At 43.7% G+C, this 20,610-nt stretch overlaps 1 protein-coding gene across 2 annotated transcripts in view; it reads left to right on the top strand.

Annotated features, from left to right (window-relative positions):
- Positions 1-3,308: 3,308 nt before the first annotated feature.
- SMAP2 (small ArfGAP2) overlaps positions 3,309-20,610 on the top strand; it is a 55,396-nt gene continuing 38,094 nt past the window's right edge. Inside the window, exon 1 of one of the 2 annotated variants that reach the window (XM_036744637.1) lies at positions 3,309-3,822. In XM_036744637.1, the coding sequence (XP_036600532.1) occupies positions 3,720-3,822 (103 nt within the window). In that variant the 5' untranslated portion in view covers positions 3,309-3,719. Of the gene's footprint in view, positions 3,823-13,550; positions 13,659-20,610 lie in introns of those variants that run through there. The other variant, XM_036744638.1, reaches the window with a different exon arrangement.

Raw genomic sequence — 20,610 nt, 5'->3', positions numbered from 1 at the left:
TACTCCATAAACTCCAGTGGTTCCATATTATCTCTAGGTTATTAACATCTCTATTTGATATTTGAAGCTCTCCACAGCCTGGCCCCTAGCTTTATTGTAAGTTTTCTGTTCTGAACTCGTGGTCCAACTAAATAGACCTCACTGCTGTTCCTCATATATCTCATTCCATGTATTGTCTTTGTGCTTTTGTCCCCATACCTGGAATTTGCTCCTTCCTCAACTCCACCTTGTAGAATTCCAAAACTTAGCTCAAACACCGCCTTCTCCACAAGGCCTTTTTGGACCACTCCCCACCCCACCCCCCACCCCAGCTGCTAGTCCCTTCTCCTCAAATCATCTTGTGTTGTTGTTCACTTGTGTCCAACTCTTTGTGACCCCATTTGGGGTTTTCTTGGTGAAAAATACTGGAGTGGTTTGCCATTTGCCATTTCTTTCTCTAACTCCTTTTACAGATGAAGAAACTGAGATAACTTGCCCAGGGTCACATAATTAGCAAGTGTCTGAGGCTGGATTTGAACTCAGGTCTTCCTGATTCCAGGCCTGGTGTTCCATCTATCCACTGCACCACCTAACTGTCTCAAATCGCCTTCCATCTGTTTGGCATTTTGCATACACTTGGACTAGCTCTATAAGGGCAGGAATTGTTTAATTATGTTTTTGTACCTCCTATGCCTGGCACACAGCAGGGCCTTAAGCAATCAGTCAGTCATTAAATAAACATTTACTAAGCCTACTACGTACCAGTCTCTGTGGTAAGTGCATAATGATTGATTAGGGCTGAAGGAATTACAAACACCATGACTACTAAGTCGTCCCTCCAAAAAAGGGGGTGCCTTTGGAGGTCATGTGACATCCCCCCTCCTTCAAGGGTCATCAAGTAGAGGCTAGAAGACCATCTGTAGTTAAAGGGAATGCCAGAGAAGGGATTCCTCTTCTGGTACAGGTTGGACAAGGCAATCTCTGAGAGCCATTCTATTTTCAAAGAGAGTTATCAGTGATGTTAAACTCAGCCATTCAAGGAAGCTTAGGGGACCAACTAGTTCAGGGGTGGGGAACCTGTGGCCTCGAGGCCACATATGGTCCTCCAGGTCCTCAAGTGTGGCCCTTTGAGTGAATCCAAACACCACAGAGCAAATCCCCTTAATAAAAGAATTTGTTCTGTAAAACTTGGACTCAGTCAAAAGGCTGCACCCAAAGACATAGAAGGCCACATGTGGCCTCAAGGCCACAGGTTCCCCACTCCTGAATTACAGCCGGCAAAGTACCGGCTGGAGTCACAGTGTCTAGCTCCATTTCCTAATTCCACTCAGCAACCCTAAACATACACAGCTAAATAGCCCAGAGAAGAGCTGACCTCAGGGAAATATGCTGTCTTTGAATTTCTTAAGAGTTGTCACAGGGGAAAACAAAGTGTCTTCCCCCTCTTAATTACTCCCGTTTATCCCATATAAAACTTGCTTCGTATGTATTTGTTTACGTGTTATCTCTCCAGTTAGATTGCCTTGAGGGTAAGGATTGTCTTTTGCCTTTCTTCGTATCCCCAGGACTTTGCTCAGTGCCTGGCAAAGAGTAGGAGTTTAATATGTGTTTAATGTTTGATTGTTCTGTTTAGAACTAGGGCTACAATTAAATCAGAAGTTATATTAAGAAAGGTTTGGGGTTTCATATACTCAAAAGCTTTCCTGATTTCTTTCTCTATCATGGTCCCAGGTACCTTTCTCCCTCGTCTCAGATTGTTAGCTTCCTTTTATATAGTGTCTTCCCCCATTAGAATGTAAACTCCTTGAGTACAGGAACTGTCTTTCTTTCTGCTTGTATTTGAATCCCCAATGGTTAGTGCTGTGTCTGGCAGAAAGGAAACACTTAAGAATTGTTTGTCAACTTGACTTGACTTTCTTCTAACCACAGACTAAGATGCATTTTGAAAGGTGACCTTCCCATCAGTAGAAGTATTCCAGTAGAGTCACAGTCATAGTTTCAGAACTGGAGGAACTTTTGGTGGTCATCCAGGATGATTCCCTTATTTTACGGATGAGGAAACGGAGGCCAGAGATGTTTGAGACTTTCTGGGTGGAGATCACATAGGCATGAAGTCCCAGAGCTAGGGTTTTGAACTAGATTCCCTGGTTCCAAACCATCGCTCATCTCTACTGTACTGTGCTGCTCCTACTGGGCTGAATGACCAGCCGTCAGGAATGACACGGGGTGCCACAGGAGTTTAGATGTGAAAGGACTTTATACAGCATGTAGCCCATGTGTTGTAGATGGAGAAACTGAGGCTTAAAAGATTACACCGGCTGCATCAGAGGCCCCTTTCAGCTCTAAAAATTTTGGCCCTATGCTCCTTTTCCTCCTGTTCTCCTGACTTGTGTGTCTCCCTCCAAAAACAGATAGGTCAAAGAGCTTGCTCTGGAGGTGTTTACAACCCAGGCTACACTTCCCTCAGACCAGGGCTCTCTGATGGCAGAGTTCATGCCATCTTCCTTTCATCTAGACTCTAGACCTGTCTGGAGAATACCTGCCTCCACATCTCTACCTTCAGACATCCTTGGGTCTACCTTGCAGACTTCAGGGCTTCCTTGAGAGCAGAAGCATGTCTCCATCTCAGGGAGACAGTAGTGTTGTAGAAAGATCGATAGATTTGAAGTCAGTCAGTAAGCATTTATTAGGCACCTGCTATGTGCCAGGCACTGCGCTAAGTGCTGGGGATACAGAGAAAGACAAAAGACAGTCCCTGCTCTCAAGGAGCTCACAGTCTCATGGAGGAGATAACATGCAAAATGCATAAGCAAGGATAAACTGGAGAAAATCAATACAAAGAGGCAATAGCATTAGAGGCACTAGCATTAGCCAAAAGTCATGGGTTCGTAGTCCAAGTCTGTAAGATCTTGGACAAGTCGCTTCCCTGCTTCCCCATTCTCCCGACCCCCTCCTTTTCCCGCCTAGCTCCATTCATTCTTTTCCAAAGGTCCCCCCCATGGGGCGTGACTTTATGAAACCACGCCCCTATCTCGCCTTTGACTTCCGGGGATTGGTTTCTGTGAGACCTCTCCACTCCCACCCTGTGTGACGCACAGCGCCATGCAGTGGTGGGGCCCAGAGTAGGAGGGACTATTAGACCCGCGGGGCGGGGCCTACGAACTCGGCCCGGAGCCTGGTCGGCAGGCGCGCAGGCGCAGTGTGGAGCGGAGGGCGGGGCCCGAGGTGAGGCGAAGGGGAGGGGGTGGGAAGGAAGGAGGGAGGAAGAAGAACCGGAAGTGGGCGGTGGGGGCTGCAGCTGCCAGGGAAACCGGGGAGTAGAGCGGCAGCGGCGGCAGCGGTGGTTGGGTTGGGCTGGTGGGTGGGCGCTGAGGCGGCCAGGCAGGCAGGGGCGGGAAGCAGCGAGAGCCGGCCCGGGGACGCCAACATTTGCCTCCCCGCCCTCCCGGTCCCCTCAGCCGCCGGGGGGCTACCGGCCTAACCGCCCACCGGGCCGTGAGGAGCCGCGCGCTCGGCCTTCCTTGCCGGCGCCGCCAGGGGGCGCCCGCCACAGGGGCTCGGGGGAAACCTTCCCCCCCGGCTCTTGGGGGCCGGGGCCGGGGCTGGGCCGGGCTGCGCCCGGCGGGGGCAGAGTCTGGGGTACCTGCGACCCCCGTCCCCTGGCCTCGGGGCTCGCAGGTGGGCGCGGGGAGCGGGTCTCCTCCTTCCCCCCCGGGCAGGGGTCGCGGGGGCGCGTGGCCATGACGGGCAAGTCGGTGAGGGACGTGGATCGCTACCAGGCTGTCCTGGCCAGCCTGCTGCTGGAGGAGGAGAACAAGTTCTGTGCGGACTGCCAGGCCAAAGGTAACCCCTGGGCACCCGGCCCCCCGGGACCCCTTCGAGGCCCGGGCCAGGGCGGGCCGATGGCCACGCCGCCCCCTACGAGAGGGCAGGGACGCTGGCATAGCCGAACTTCGTCTCTCCGCCGCGGAGCCCGGGACGGGGCTCTGTACAGAGATTGTTTAATAAATGTTGATGGAATGAATGAATGAAGCAGCCCTCCAGTCTCTTCTGACCTCTCACCGGAGAGAGAGTAGTAAGCAGGCTCTCGCTGCAGCCCAGCAACATCGTACAGATGGATGGAGAGTGTGGGGGAGCCGTGTGTGTGTTTGTGTTCAAAGATTAGATCATAGGAGCATGGATACTGAGCTGGAAAGGACTCAGAGTAATTATTGTGGCTGCTGAGTACTGTTAAGAATAGCCACTGAGCTGGACCCTGACCGTGGTGGACCAAGGTTGGGTGACTTTTCATCCACCTGGTTGCCCGGTGCAGTTGGGCAACATCTTTATGCAGTGACACACTGCAGATCTCTTGGTACTGGTACTTCACCTTCATAAGGATGGTGGAGTGTGTGAGAGCCTAGTGTGGGTGGTGGCAGTAACAAACAGGTTCAGGCTGTAGTGCAGGATCCATTGGGTGGATGGAGAGAAGGGGGAAACAGAAATAACATTGAGTTTGCTTCGTGGTGAAATGCTGTTACTGTAAAATGGCCCAGTAGCGCCAGCATGTAGCGTCCATTTGACCACGACCCTCAAAGACTCAGGTTGAGCAGTTGATTGGAATATAAATAAGGGTGTTTGGCCTAAAAAATACGCAGCAACTTGCTTGGCTATTGACACATTTATGGCTGCAAGGTCTTGGGAGTGGATAGTTTTCGTTTCCTCTTTTTGCTGAGTATTTGATCAACACAGTAGATATAGAAATGCCTGATTGGGGGAGGGGGTGGTCCTGTTGTTTTCAATGTATTTCCCTGAAATTGGGCCCAATGGCCCCATCACTTTCTCAGGATGTGTTGTATTTATGGATTCTCATTGTCAGTGGATGTAGTAGTTGCACAGGCATACCTTTCAACATGAGGATAAACCAAAGACCTAAATGTATTTTTTTTTTGGGGGCCGGGGGGAGAAATGGGGAAGTAGACAAGTGTGTTTTGTTTGCTTGTTTGTTTTCATGTGAATGGGGTGGGGAGGGAGATGCTATGTCTTCTTGCTGCTCATAGGAAGAGAAAGAATTAGTATGTCCTGGCGAACTCTGTGGCTCAGTGGGAAGGTGGATAGCCATAAACCAGACTTTATTTGGAAAAACTACTTGCGATTAATTTGTTAAAATAGGTTCTTGTTAATGAGTTTCTTCTCTGTTAGAATTTCCCTGCAGCTAGGGGGAGGTGCCTTGGCTTTGCTTAGTTCCTCATTCTGAATCATAGTGGGGCCACCCACAGGAAGGACTATTGCTGGGATGGAAGAGTCGGTGCCATTTCCATGATGAGACCCATTTCTCATCATAGGATCACATAGCCAGAGTTGGAAGGGACATCAGAAACCATGTGATATGATCCCCTCATTTGAAAGGAGGACACTGAGGTCAAGGGAGGCTAGATGAGTAGCCCAAGGTCACACAGGTAGTCAGTATCAGAGGTGACTTTTGAGCCCAGGTCCTCTGACTCCAAAGCTTTTGTTCTTACCACCCTACCACACTTCCCCCTGATTCGTGTCTTTAGCTCTATCAAAGCTAGTGACGACCTTGGTGTGACCATCGAGGTCTATTTCCTCCTCTAAAATGGAGGGGCTGGACTAGATTCTCTCTAATGTCTAAAGCTTTTGATTCTCTCTTAAGCCGAAGCCAGGATGGGAAGAGTTTTACCAAGCTTTCCAGGCTGATTACACAATTCTCCCCTTACGAGCTCTGACTTCAGCCAAACTCATGTCCTTGCTGTTTCCTGTACAGGATGGTCCATCTCCTGCTGCCATGCCTACCTTTCCACAGGCTGTTCCCCTGGTCTGAGATGTTCTCTCTCCTCCTTTTCATCTCTTGGAGCCCCTAGCCCTCTTCAGCGCTTACCTCTCAAGGGGTTTTTCCTGATTTCCCCTCTTGTTAGTGGCCCTCTCCCCATCGTGTATTTATTTTGCTTACATTCTGGATTTACTTATCTGTGAACATATTGTAGTCCTCTCAGGAGGATGTGAGCTTCTTGATGGCCAGAGCTGCCTCATTTTTGTGACTGTGTCTCTAGTACCTAACAGTAATAGGAGCATGGTAGTTGTTTAATAATTGTTGGTATCTCTAATGAGTGAATAATAATAATAATAATGATAATGATAGCTAGCATTTATATAGCTCTTACTATATGCCAGGCACTGTGCTAAGTAAGCACTTTACAAATATTGATCCTTATTTGAATGAATGAACGCATTTGATCCTCAACAACCTGGGATCTTGGTGCTGTTATGATCCCTATTTTACAGTTGAGGAAACTGAAACAGAGGTTAAGTGACTTGCCCAGGGTCACACAGCTAGTAAGTATCTGAGGCTAGATTTGACCTCAGGCCTTTGAGACTCCAGGCTCAGCAGCATTCAGCAGACAGGGAGCTCACTGCCTTTACAGACATTCCACTTTTGCACCCCTTTAATTGCTAGGTTGAGCTGATCTCTACCTCCCTGTGACTCCTTCCCATACTACCTCTGCACTTGCCTTGTTAAAGAAGAGAACATATCTAGCTTGTCTTTTCAGGTCAATCCTTCAAATATTGGAAAACAGCAATCATTTTCCCCCTATCTCTCTTATGATACAAGAGCAAGGGTTCTTAAGCTTTTTTTGTGCCAGACCACTTTGGCATTTTGAAGCTTATGCATCTCTTTTTAGACTCATGTTTTTAAATAGTGGAAGGACGTGCTAAATTTCAGTTAGAGGTTAGGGAAAATGAAGATGTATATATATTTTTTCCCATCCCATTTTCCATGGATGCCCTGATATCTGTCTCTAGACCTTGGGTTAAGAATGCTTATGCAAAGTTTTTTTTCACTGATCTTATTCATCTCTCCTCAAAAAAAAAATACAAACCTCTGGGAGAGGCTCTTGTATAGCTACAGATCAGCTACTGAAACTTTAGTTACTTCATTCCAAATGAAAATTAGTAACTTTGCTGGCTAAAGAAATTCACTTAATATTGTTGTCCTTATAACCTGTGGTTCCTAGAAAGGGCAGTTTCCACAGCTTGGCAGTGCAGGATGCAGCTGACATGTGCTTTTGAGGAGAGGGAGTTGCTATTGTAAATTACTGCCAACTTTGATCAGTTAATAAGAATTCATTGAGCCTTCAGATTAGCCTGTGAATTATTGTATTTGGGCCTCCTCTCCATATATTTCCCTGTGGCCATTTTTGTGTTTCACTGCCACATAATAGAACAGGGGCAGGAAAAGGACACCTTTATTAGCAGTTTTGGTTGCTTGTTAGGTAGACCTGGTAGAACGTTTAGTAGAGGTGGAGTTTTACAAGCCTCGGACTGAAGTAAAAGTATTTTAGCTCATTTCCTTTGTGACCATAGATAATTAAGAATTTCACAGCATCTGATGAGTGATTGGAAATGAGGGCATTAGGACTGGAGGAGGAAGTAGCCCTGAATCACGAATGGGCAGGGTTTTTTTTGTATTGCCCCAAAATGTTTCTTCACCATAGATAGATTCCTTTTTCATTTTTGTACTTTAGTTCTGGAATGTTTTCTCTTTATTTATATGACCCTTTAGAAATTTGACCTGAAATACACAAATAACAGACTCATTGGAATGGAATGGAATGATCTGCCCCTCTAGAGTTAGCTGTTTACTTGGGCTTGGGGTGCTTTACCACAGGGTCCATTAGATTTCCTGCTACTCTAAGCTACTGTAATTATTCTTCCGTGGGAATGGAACTAGTCATTTAAGCCCTTGCTAAGACCTAAAGATATTTTCCTCTAGACCCTTAGGTTAATAGCCGCTCGTGAGAATTTATTATAACAGAAGACATGTGATGGTGTATGATGACAGCATGGTCCAGCATGGAAAGAACACTGGACTTGAATCAGAGGACTGGGGTTCTATTCTTTCCAGCTCTACTACCTACTACCCATATGATTTATGGGGCCCCAGGGGATTGAACCAGACAACCTCTAAGGTCCCTTCTAGCTGAAGGAAATGTAAAACTGGCCCCTGCCGTTGCATTTTTCTTACTCTTTCCTTGCCTAATAAATGCTGATGAAGCGCTGGACAGCTGTGATGGCAGAATCCCCCAGTGTGAGGGAAGACAGATTGGTTAGCCAGGCCCTGTTGCTAGGAAAGAAGAGTGATGCTTATAGCTAGTTTAGTAACATTGCTCTTCTTAGCATGGATTGGTAAAAAAACAAAAGAAATAGATGCAATGTTGACCAAACCTTGTTTCTTGGCTACGGATTGAATCCCCAAATTGTTTCACTCAGCTTAGTTTTGAAAATACATTCTTCTCCTCCCCCCTTTCAAAATTAAAGTAATGTCTGTGGTTACGAGGAGCCTGGGCTACCATGACTCACCCCATAAATCCTTAGGCTTTGCAGCTAAAACCATTTCCTGTGTATGGTGATTCTAACATTTCTGCAAATGTGCTCACTCTAAGCCCATGTGGCTGGTTGCTGGATGTCTCTCATCCTCCCAAGCTAATTGAAAAATGCTAATGAAAAATATTTTGTCACCTCAATGGCAGATTGCATTATAGGGTTATTGCTCAAACAGAATACTTCAATAAAAAGTGAAATTCTTTGTTTCTAGAGAAAGATCGACTGGTACAAAGTGTGTTCATCCTGGGGTCTGTGACCTTCAGGTTGTAATAACTGAATACCCTAGTCCCTGGCAGGTTAGATAAGGATCTAAAGAGTTTGGAGTACTCCGGTCTTAGGATCATGTATGTAGAGTAGAAAAGGGATCTTTGGAGGTCACCTAATTCAACCTGTCATTTCATGGATAAGAAATTGAGCTGCAGAGAAGAAGGACTTAGCCAGAGTCTCACAGAACCGGGGTTTGAGCCCAGGCCCCCAACCTCCCCCCAGGTCTAACACTATTTCCACTAACCATGCTGCCTCATTAGATACAGAATCATCAGGAATTGTAATTACACTAAACTTCTCTCTTAGATGCCATACCACTGGACATGTTTTACATCAAACAAAAATGCTTGTGAAAATATTTAATAACTATGAAGGGTTCTCTCAGTTAATGTGAAGCATCATGTAAAGTGTTGTGTTGTTTTTCTGCTGGGGATCAGCTGATGGCTTTCTGTTACACATTAACTTAAAGCAAGAAGGTTCTACCCACAACGTTGAATATTGTAGCTGTGTCTGGAGGTGATGAAAACCATTCTCTGAATCCATATACCTCACAGTGCTTTACTTCCATGCTTTCAGCTAGTCAACAAGCATCTATTAAGCACTACTGTGTGCTGTGCTAATAATTAGCACTAGGCGATTTTCCTAGTTGCCCAATCTTTTGCTGTTTTTATAGTAACTTTCTGAGGTTTTGCAACTGATGTTTCTTCACTGTGACACTTGTGGGTGAAGATGACACAGTTTTACTGAAAGTAATTTTATCAGGATTCCCATTAGATTGCCTTCTCACTGTCACAGAGCTGAACTTATTCCCTGAGAGATAGCCTTACTTTTTTCTTTCTTCCTGTCCTTTCAAACATCTTTGTGTAGCGGAATAGATGGTATAAATTGGAGGTGTGCCATCTCTTAGAACAAGGGTTCTTAGCCTTTTTTGTGTATCAGGAGTCCTTTTGGTCCAGAGAAGCTTGTGGGCCCCTTCTCAGATAAAGTTTTTAAATACATAAAGCAGAATATATAGGATTTCAAAGGAAACTAATTAAACTAATTAAAGTACAGTTATTAAAATATTTTTTTAAAAAATAAATTAATGGATTCCAGTCCTAAGGCCCCTTATCTCAGAGCACACATTGAAAGACAGAATTGATACTATATGAATGAAATCCCTAGTGGACAATGGACTTAATCTTTGATATTGAGTTGGTTACTCATGTGGTCTGTGCTTCAGGCTCCTTCCTTATATGTAAGAGAGTATGTCACATTTCAGATACCTGAAACTATATGTCCTGTAGATGTCTTAAACTCAATATGTTCAAAACAGAACTCATTATCTTTCTCTCTAAATCCTCCCCACCTCATATCTTCCCTGTTACTGTAGAGTTCAACACCATCCTCTCAGTCCCTCAGGCTCACAACTTAGGAGTCATCTGGATTCCTCACTTATCTCTCACCCCACCCCTCATATCAGAGCTGTTGTCAAGACCTGTTGTTTTCACCCTTGTAACATCTCTCAAATACACCCCCTTCTCCCCTCTGACACTGCCACCACTCTAGTGCAGGCTCTCATCACCTCATCCCTGGGTTATTGCAATAGCCTGCTGCTGGGTCTACCTGCCTCAGGTCTCTCCCGCCTTCAGTCCATCCTCCATTCAGCCCCTAAAGTAATTTTCCTAAAATGCAGGTCCAATCATGTCATCTCCCGACCCCCCCCCCCAATAAACTCCAGTGGTTTGTATGGCCTCCAGGAGCAAATACAGAATGTTTTGTTTGGCATTCAAAGCCCTTCATAACCTAGACCCTTCCTACCTTTCTAATATTCTTGCACCTTACTCCCAGATTCATACTTTTCCATCAGGTGACACTGGCCTCTCTTCTCTCTCTTCTGGGCAGTCTCTGTCACTGGAATGCTCTTCATGTCTGGAAATGCTCTCCTTCCTCTGCTCTGACTACTGACTGCCCTGGCTTCATTTAATTTCCAACTAAAATCCCATTTTCTGTAGGAAGCCTCCCCCATCCCTCTTATTCTAGTCCCTTCTCTCTGTTAATTATTTCATATTTATCCTGTATATATTTGTTTGCATGCTGTCTCCCTTATTAGATTGTAGGCTCCTTGAGGGCAGGGACTGTCTTTTGCCTCTTTTTGTATGTCCAGTACTTAGCACAGTGCCTGGTACATAGTAAGCTCTTCATAAATGTTTCTTGATTGATTGACATTGGAGGCTCTACTGCTTCTTGGGGGGAATTAGGATTAACTGATCCTTATGGCGCTTTGCAAACCTGAACTAGGGTGCCAGTAAGATTTCCATGTAGGTGTGAAGAAATAACAATTATAGATTCATTAAAGATACCTATGAAGGATTAAATTATTTTTATCTGCTTTTTTTTTTAAAGCGAAAGACCAGCTGGTCACTACTTTGGCTACATGCAGTGGTGCAGTTAAGACTTAGAAAACATGTAATGCTCCGTTCGCTAATTCTGGATTGTAATTAATATAAACTAATCTTTTGGATACCATACCAGTTCCCCCAAATCAAATCTCTCAGCCTTCTCAGGAAGAAGGTTAGAGGTGAGTCATTTCTGGCTGGTCTTTCAGCAAGTCTAGCATTCCATGATCATCCAGGTCACCATCTCTCTGCATTTCTCAGCTATTGACATGCTGATGTGTAGGTGGCAGCACTCTTGGGCCTGCTTGCCCGTATTTTGTTTTGCCACATGAGTCATTATCATCTGTTTCCATTCTTCTGCTTGCAGAATGCAATCTAAAATTAATGGTGTCATATAATTACAGATTATATTACCTTACTAGTTGGTATCTGTTGACTTAATGTATTTCAGTTTATGCATTCTATTAGATCGTGAACTCATTTAGGGCAGAGACTTCTTTGCTGCTTTTTGTATCTGAAGCACTTAGCACTGTGCCTAGTGTATAGTAGGTGCTTAAATGTTTATTGATTGATTGATCACATTGGTAAGGTGACATTTTATTGTAACAGAAAAGTGGACAAGGGATAGAATGAGTTATGGAATTGGGTCAGACTTCACTGATCATCAGAGCTCCCTGTTTAGAAGGACTCTGTGTGAAACACCGTGTGTGTGTGTGTTAGATTCTGTATGAAGCACATATCAGCTGACAGTCTATGACTTTTTTTTTTCCTATAACTCTTTTCTCATCTCTTATGGAGAGACAGCTTCTTAGGGTACTTGGACAACTATTTGACTCTTCAGAAAGTGAGAGTTTTATATTTAACAAAATCCATTTCAGAATAGATTTTAAGGCTTCTCTAAAACTTCAAGAAACAAAGTATAGTTCATTGCTCTCTCTCTCTCTTTCTCTCTCTCTCTTTCTCACTTTCTTTCCCCCTCCCTCTCTCTCCCCCTCCTTCTCTCTCTCTTTTTCTCTTTCTCCCTCTCTCTCCCCCCCCTCCCCCTTCCCACCTTCTCTTTCCCCTCCCTCTCTCTTCCACCAATCCAAAGACTAAAGGGTTGTGTTTCTATGGACAAGAGATAAGGTCTCACAGGCTCATCCCAATGGATACAGGTTTTCATGTTCATAAAAGACCTTATCTATTGTTGAGACAGTTATTTGCCCTGGGAAGCAACATAATAGTTGTGCCATAGCACAGTGATGTCTGACCAGATAGATCCACGTCTGCATCATGTCATAGTAACTGGGAGCCCTTTATCATGTAATTACTTAGAAAGCTAGTACCCACCCTGTCAATTCTGAGAATTCTGTGAGTATGGCATAAACAGATCTCTTCCCACTTAAATCTCCTAGAAGACATGAAACAGCTCCAAATTTTGGTCCCCAAGAAGAAGCCATCAAGGCTGCAGCTAGGAAATGTAGTTGAGTGTGTGGTATGAGCAGAGGAGATCAGAACCTATTCAGTGAGATCATGGTGGGCACAAATTTGTCTTTGTACGTGGGCAGGAAGACACAGTGTGGACTTACTGTAGCCTTTCTCTTATCCTTTTGACTAAAACATCCTGGAATCTTAAAACTGGAAAGGGCTTTGGGAATCTAGGCCAACCCCTTTATTTTAAAGATGGGGATGTTGAAGACTAGAGTCACCTGTGCTATGATTTGCCCAAGATCACATGATGAATCATTAGCAGAGCTAGGATTTGTACTCGTGTTTTTCTGCTTCTCTGTTGGTGCTCTTCCACTCCATCCCACTAACCAGTGCAACTCTTATTATCTCTCCTGTGACTACAGGTAGATTAGTGTAAGAAAATACAGCTGAAAGCTTTCTTGATCTAATTAAAAAAAAAAAATAAAAACACAGAACTGCACGGCCACACTAGACCTTTAATGGACCCTGATTCTGTGGGGCAGGACTACTACTAGCTTTCAGTGTCACTTTGTTTTTTCCTTCAGAAAATTATGTGGTATACATTTAGTACCTAAGACTACCTCCCTTTCAGTGTCTTCCCTGGCAATCAGACCACCTGCATTTGGGTCCTTGCTGCATTTGGTAAACTGGTGAAGTCTGGTCAGCAAGAGTTACGGAAGGGCGTGGGAATTTTACCGGCTCCAGGCTGATTCTTCTTTATTAGCCATAAGAAATTGGACCCTTATTTGTCTGAGTAAAGGCACAGACTATGAACATGAGGGAGGATTTTATTTTTAGTGTCTCTTCTCCAAAATCAGCTTCTCTTTGGTAGGTGGTAGTTAGACTTCAGAAGCTTAACTGAGGAAGTAATTTTTATTTTATTTTAGAGCAGAGAAACCTTGCATCAGAGATTTTTTACCATCATACAGCTGGTTGTTGTTAGGTACTCCATTTCTGCTTACGAGAAGCAGTTCTGCATTTATGAAGCATAATGTTTTACAGTTGTAATGTACAGCTACCATGTTTGACTCTCTTCCCTTTCCCAAACTTTTTCCCTCCCTCCCCCACTCTTCCGGACCCTGTATTTCCCCACAGGCATTGTGGATGTCCGTCCATTGATGGCTGTACTGCCGATTCCTCCACTGTGGAGCTCCCAGCGATGAGCCAAGTCCACCCTCGGCTGGGGCCACTCATCAGCGTAAGGTTGTCCTGGTGGTTGTCTACCTATTGTCCAAACACCCTCTTGTACGTAGCTGAAACTTGCCCTAAGTTCCTGGTAGATTCCCAGTCCCTTTTGATGTGTTGCTGCTTAGTTATTCTATTGTCTTGCTTTGAAAATTAACTTTTCAGCGATCCTGAGTCAGAGCAAAGCTTTTTGACTAAAGCTGTATTTCCTCCCCACCTACCAACTTTCCTCCCTTGTGCTCTAGTTGGGTTTTAGTTACATAGGGTGCCACTGGTTTAGAGAGTGCTCAATTTCACAAGCTCACTTTGAAAGCACTTTTCCATGAATTGCCAGTTATATTTGACATAAAAGTTTTAAAAGGAAATTTCTGTTTCAAAGAAGGAGCTTCCCCGAAAGCACAGTGTTAGAATGGCGAACTGGTTCCATGCAGGCTTCTTGTCGCCTCAGGTAGCCAAGAAGCCAAATGTGTGTCTCTCATTAAATGCTGTAGGTGTTCAAAGCTCTGGCTTCAGTGCCAAGGCAAAATGGAGAGAGCCCTGTCTTGTTAGGCTAGACCTGACAACTGTGGTCAGTGCACCCTACTTAACAAGAAGTCCTGAGCAAATGGAGCAATTCTACTCCACCCCCACCCCACCCCCACCCCACCCCATAGTTGTATTGGTGTTGGTAGAGAGAATGCAAAGTCCCATGGCCCAAAGCTTGCATCTCTTAGTGGGAATTTACATGTTAAAACCCACCATATTCTGCAGCTTTAATGCTTATATATTTTTGCAGCAACCTTGCTTAACCCAGAACAGAAGTCCTGGGGCAATCATTTTCTTTGCTTGCATGGGGGGGGGGTTTAACTTCATCTTTCCCTCCCCCTTACATACTATACTTGGAAACTAATTCTAGAGAGTCTTTCTCTGAATTGAAAGGCAAAAGGAAACTTGACCTGAGGGCAGATGTGTGCATTTATTTCTGATTTTTAAAAAGCATGATTATAATAAACAAGATGATGCCATATGTGATATAATTAAATCTTATTTTGCACTATGAAGTTTAGGTGATTTTTCCATGTGCATATCTTTTTAACTCTCCAAAGCCATCACAAACCCTGAGAATAAGAGCTAATGGCAGACATCACAGGTGGGTGACACCTGATTTGACAAAGCAAGAGTTATAAGGTAAAATACAAAGTGTCTCCTTGATGTTGAAAAGCACCTCTGGGCACCTGTTTGGGGCTGTGGTTTAGTTTTCTCTCTGAAGATGGAAATAAGACACTAAGAATTCCCAGAAGGTCACTGTGTCTGCTGTTTAGAAGAGGTCTGATGGGAATTATAAGTGTCGGCCAGTGGTGTTGGATAAAGGTCTCTGGCTCATAGGATCCAGCTCAAACTTACATGATGACTGTATACTGTGGATAGAGGGATACAAAGAGGAAAGAGAACCCAATCCTTGCTTATTTTCTAATTAGGGAGATATGGCATGTACTCAAATGAGTGTTGACGGAAGGGAGATTATGATAGAGCCAGAGAGATCCAGGCAAATTTCATAAAAGAGTGATTGCTTTCATGTTAGGGTTGGGGGTGGAAATCAGTGAGGAAGGCTTCATGGAAAAGTTAACACAGAGCCTTGACGGAAGAAGATTTCAGCAGGTGGGAGGAGAGAGTGCAGGCAATGGATGGAGGACTGCTTGTGTGAATTCCAAGAGTCTGGAAATAGGAGGAGGAGAGTGGTCATAGCTAGCAGACTAGTTAGTTTGGATTGTAACCTTCATAAAGAGAAGTGTGGGAAGAGTTGAAAAGACAGGAGGGAGACATTGTGGAGAGGCTTAAATTCTATCCTGTTGTCAGTAGTGAAACACAGAAAAGACTGGGCATAAAGAAGAGTATTTCAGTAGTTGTATGAAAACCAGATTGGGTGAGGGGGAGAGGATAGGGTCTGGAAGATATGTTAGGCTTTGCAATAGTGCAGGTGAGAGGTAATGAAGGCCTGGAGTGGGGATGGGGATGGGGGAGGGGGAGTGGAGAGAGAACCAGATCCCAAGAGATTGTGGAGGTGAAGGTTATTTGAGTAGCTGTAGAAACAGGAGCCTGATTAGCTCTCATGTTCAGAGTTCTGAAGTGAGCCTCTGAACCAAACAGCAGAACACAAGTGTCTTAAACTAAGATAATAATAATGGAAAAATTTAGTGTACTTACTGGTGAAGTTAAAGAAAAAGTGATAGGTAGTTGTCATCATTTACACAGCCCACAGTTCTATTTAAGTGATTTGGGGCTCCTGAGGTCCCATAGTCAGTTAAATGATCTAAATAGCGATTATTACTTTTTAACCTTTCAGTTGTTTCTGTGGTTGCACAGGCCTCACCAAATATTTAAATCTGAGTATCTGATCAGGTACCTGTAGGAAATATTCTTACCAGATTCAAAGGGGCCTTTTTTCCAGTGGACCTCCACCCAAAGAGATAGTGGAGAACCTTAACCTTGCATAAGCCTTAGCTTTGTTACAGGAAGTCTTGTATCTGTGGTAGGGTATTATTGGTCTGTGGACAAATTTAACTTCAAACCAGTGAAGGTTAGCATAACAGCAGGAATCTGTTAGTATGGTACAGGTCAGGGAATAGCATTTGGTCACCGCGGGTCAAGCAGTGGCAATAAAGATTGGTTATCAAGATGGTCCTGTACTTTTACTCGGTCCTAGGTATTTAGACTTGGAAAGGACCTTAGACGTCATCGAGGCTAGCCCCATCTGAGAAAAAAGTTTTCTTGATTCCTTTTGTTTGTCTGTGTCATTTCAAAAGACACCCTTTTCCCCACCCCTTCCCCGGTGAGCCTTCCCTTTAAAACAAGAGCAGTTAAGCAAAACCAAGGGACATGGCCTTTGCAACTGACATCGGGTGCATTATTCCACAGCCATGGTCTCCTAACTCACCATAGGAAGGAGGAAGTTAAATTTCTTCTATGCTTTGTTGTTACAATTGTTTATTTTTATTTTATTGTTATTTTAATTTGCCTTGCTGTTTTCCTGACTGCTTACTTTGCTCTGTTAACATCTCATATTAGTCTTTTCAGGTTTCTCCAAATTCCTCATTCATCATTTCTTAAGGGGCAATAATTTTTCATTGCATTCCCGTACCATAATTTGTTTAACCATTCCCCAATTGAAAGTATTCATTTTGTTTCTGTTTCTTTGCTATCACAAAAAGTGCTGCTGTGAACATTTTGCTACATACGAGATCTTCCTTTTTATCCTTGACCTTCTTTGGCTAGGTGGCTAGCACTAGAGTTTCTGGGTCAAAGCATATGGACATGTTAGTCATTTTTAAAAGCATAGTTCTAAATTGTTTTCCAGATCATGTTGTAGCTCAAAAAAAGCATATTAGTGTGCCTGTCTTCCCATAGCCTCTCCAACATTGACTATTTCCATCTTTAGTGATTCTTGCCACTTTGCTGGCATGAAGGCAAAAATCTCAGAGTTGTTTTAATTTGCATTCTTATTAATTACTTGATGCAGTTTTTCATGTGGTTATTAATAGTTTTCAGATCTTTTAAGAACTATTTATTCATATCCATTGACCATTTATTTATTGGGGCTAGTTTTGTATATTTTAAATCCCTATTTATTTTGACTATCAGACCATTATCAGAGTGATCTGATACAGTGCTTTTTGCTTTTGCACCAGCTATTGGCCCTTATGCTTCAACTTCATTTTCCCTTGTAACAAAGGAAAACACTTAGGCAACACTAACAACATAGAGCTCCTGTCTAATAGTGCATACTACCTGTCCCATGTGTAGTACCACTGACTTTTTTAAAAAGAGGAGGGAGGAAGGTATATTTAGTTCACTGGGACTGAAATTTAGCTCCCTCATTTTATGGACAAGGAGTTGGAGAACTAGCCATAGGAAGAGCCTTGTCCATAGTCAGACAAGTAGTAAGGAGCAAAACCAGGGTTTCAACATAGTTTTTTTGCTCTTTTGAGTCAATTTTTTGTGTTTATTATTAACTGATAATGTGGTTTTTAATAGGCTTCTGTCACTTAGACACCTTTGGAAGTCTGTTGGAATAGGTCTCCCATCAAGCCATTGCTAACTGAGAATGTCTCCAGCCCTGGCCCTTGGCTTTTCTGTTGCTTTCTTGTTTAACCGTGGACAGGTCATTTCATATTTCTTGGTCTATATTTTTTTAAAGAAAGAGGAAAAATGGCTTTACTTGCTTGTTACTTTTCAGAATTGTTGAAGAGGGGACACATGTGGTATCATTCCTGTGTAGAAAGAGGCCATCCTGGATGGCAGGTGAGGCCATGGTGAAGTGATTGTTAACAAGTCGTCCCTACCAGCTTTAGTATAGCTTCAGATATGGACACAGGACAGTACTTTGTGGAGGGATTTTCCCAAAATCTTTATTTCTTCTGTCTGTAACTCAGGGTATTCCCAGACCATGTACAAGATGCAGTTATACACAGAAATGCCAAGAAAAAAAAATATCACTTTACTGATCCCATTCTGTAGAGCTATTCTTGGCTTTTCCAACTGTTCTTCCCATGCTCATCAGCATCAGAAAAAGGAATGCATACATGACTACATGAGTATTTTCCAGTGACCAGGAAAGTTTCCACTTGCTGTTCACATTTGAAACCGTCCCTGACTATTTAAATTGGATGAGCCCTTATTTGAAATTATGCTAAGAAAGGAACTAAAATATTCATACCTTTTGACCCAGATGTCCCACTCTACATAGCTACTCTAAGGAGGTTAAAGGTAGAAAAGTCCCATGATCACCAAAAAATTTGTGACCTTAGTTTTGTAGTAGTAAAGAACTGAAAACAATAGAGCACCGGCCCTGGAGTCAGGAAGACCTGAGTTCAAATGCGGCTTCAGACACTTGACACACTTACTAGCTGTGTGACCTTGGGCAAGTCACTTAACCCCAATTGCCCTGCCTTCCCCCCTCAAAAAACAAAAAAAATACCCAAACAAAAAAAATCTGAAAACAAATTTAGGTGCCCACTGATTGAGGAATGGCCAAACAAATTCTGGTACATAAATGTAATGGAATATTACTATGTGGTAAGAAGTAATGAATATGGTGACTACAGAGAAAGACATAGAAACTGTTGCAAAGTGAAGTTGGCAGAACTGGGAAATAGTATACATAATGACTAAAACAATGCAAAGGAGAGAGCAAGACAAAAACTGAACACTGTAGTTACAGTGTTCCAACTTGGCCTGGAAGAAGAGAGAAGAATAATAGATTGTACTGCCCTCTCTTTGGGAGTACTGTAGATATGGAATGCTACATTAACTGTTGTACTTGCTTGATGTATTCTTTAGTTTTGCCAAACTGCTTCTCACCTCTTTTTTTTTCCTTTGTTATAAGCGATGGCTGGGGCATGGGAGGTAAATGGAGAGATATATTGAGAAATAAAGGTGATATAAAAAAATTAGATGGATTCTTTTGATCTAAAGCTTGGTGTGGTCTCTTTCAGGTGACTTCCAGCCCTTTTCCTTTTCTCCCCCTTCCATCTGGAATTGCCTTCCTTCTATCCTAACACATCTATAAAGACCAATTCAAATTCTACTTTGATAAAGGCCACAGTTGGCCCTTCTTCCTCTTAGCTCTTTATCAAAGTCAATAATGCACAGTTTAGCCCTTAATTATTTTTACGTTGTTTCTCTGGTGTTAGTTTTCTCTCTCAGGTTAGATTTTCAGCCTCTTTGGGGCAGAAACCTCATGGCATATGAGTTAATAAACATTTGTTAAGTGCCTTCCACGTTCCAGGCACTGTGCTACACACTAGTGATACAAATATAAAACAAGAAAGACAATCCCTGTCCCTAAGGAGCTTACAATCTAATGGAAGAAGACAACACTCAAGGTGAAGTCAGTCAGAGGAGTTTCCAAATAGTGCAGCCAGGTGAGAAAAGAGGAGATCCTTAGCCTGAGTTGAGCTCTCCTTAAATGGAGCTTTGGAGTACATGGCCCTGCCCTCCAGTCAGAGAGGTGGAGTAATGTTGGGGTAGAGTACTGAGGCTGATGAGATCTTTCTGGATGAAGAGGTTATCCTGATAATGAGCTTCCTGGGACCTGGCGGAGGAGACAGAGAAGTTCCCTCCACATTTGGTTGTGATCCCCCATAGCACAGTGGGTAATTGTTGATTGATTGCCAGTCTTCCATTAGCTTACTGGGGTGAAAGAAAATTGAGTCATTGTTGGTAGCTGGAAGAGAAGGGATTGAAGGCTGTGCTTCCCCTCAGCCGTTGTCCTGGGGCCTTTCTTGCTCATGCTTTTTAGAGGAGCCACTGCCACCATTTTCGGTGGCATCTCAGACCTCGGACATCCCCACCATTCTCCAGAAGCCTTTGCAGTCTGGTACATGCCTCCAGCCCTGTGGCCCCCTCCTGATAGGTGAGTTTCTCTTGGAACTCCCATTTTGGTGAAATGCCCAAGCCAGCTGTGCTTACTCCTTCCCTCCTTCCCCAACTCAGCTCCTGACTCTCTAGCCTTCTTTCCCTGGAAGATGCCTCCAGCCTTCAGGCCCCTCTCTCAGTTGGTAAGTTCCTCTTGGAACCTCCATTTTGAGGAGGTGCTCAAGCCATCCAGGCTGATTCCTACTCCCAGTTTTGCCAGGCCCATAAGCGGATACCCTCTGGCAGTCCCCAGCCTCTTTTCAGCTCCCTTTTATACATTGTCTTCCCTAGTTAGAATGTAAGCTCTACAAGGACACAGACTGTATTTTTGTGAATATCTATATTCCCAGCTCTTAGCACAGTGCCTGGCATATAAGTAAGGCATTACTAAAGCTTGCTGATTTGACTTAAAGCCCTAGTTATAGCTAATCATTGAAGTATGTATTTAAATCTGGGATGGATTGTAGAAATCATTTAATCCAAGAACTTTATTTTACTGGTGAGGAAACTGAGCTTCTGAAAAGTAAAGTGATATGGGTCATAAACGGCTGAGTTGGGATTCAGATTCAGTTCCCCT

Source organism: Trichosurus vulpecula, chromosome 2 (assembly GCF_011100635.1).
Source record: "Trichosurus vulpecula isolate mTriVul1 chromosome 2, mTriVul1.pri, whole genome shotgun sequence".
Lineage (NCBI taxonomy): Eukaryota > Metazoa > Chordata > Mammalia > Diprotodontia > Phalangeridae > Trichosurus > Trichosurus vulpecula.
Note: the sequence above shows the minus strand (reverse complement) of the source record. Positions and strands in the feature narration are given on the sequence as shown.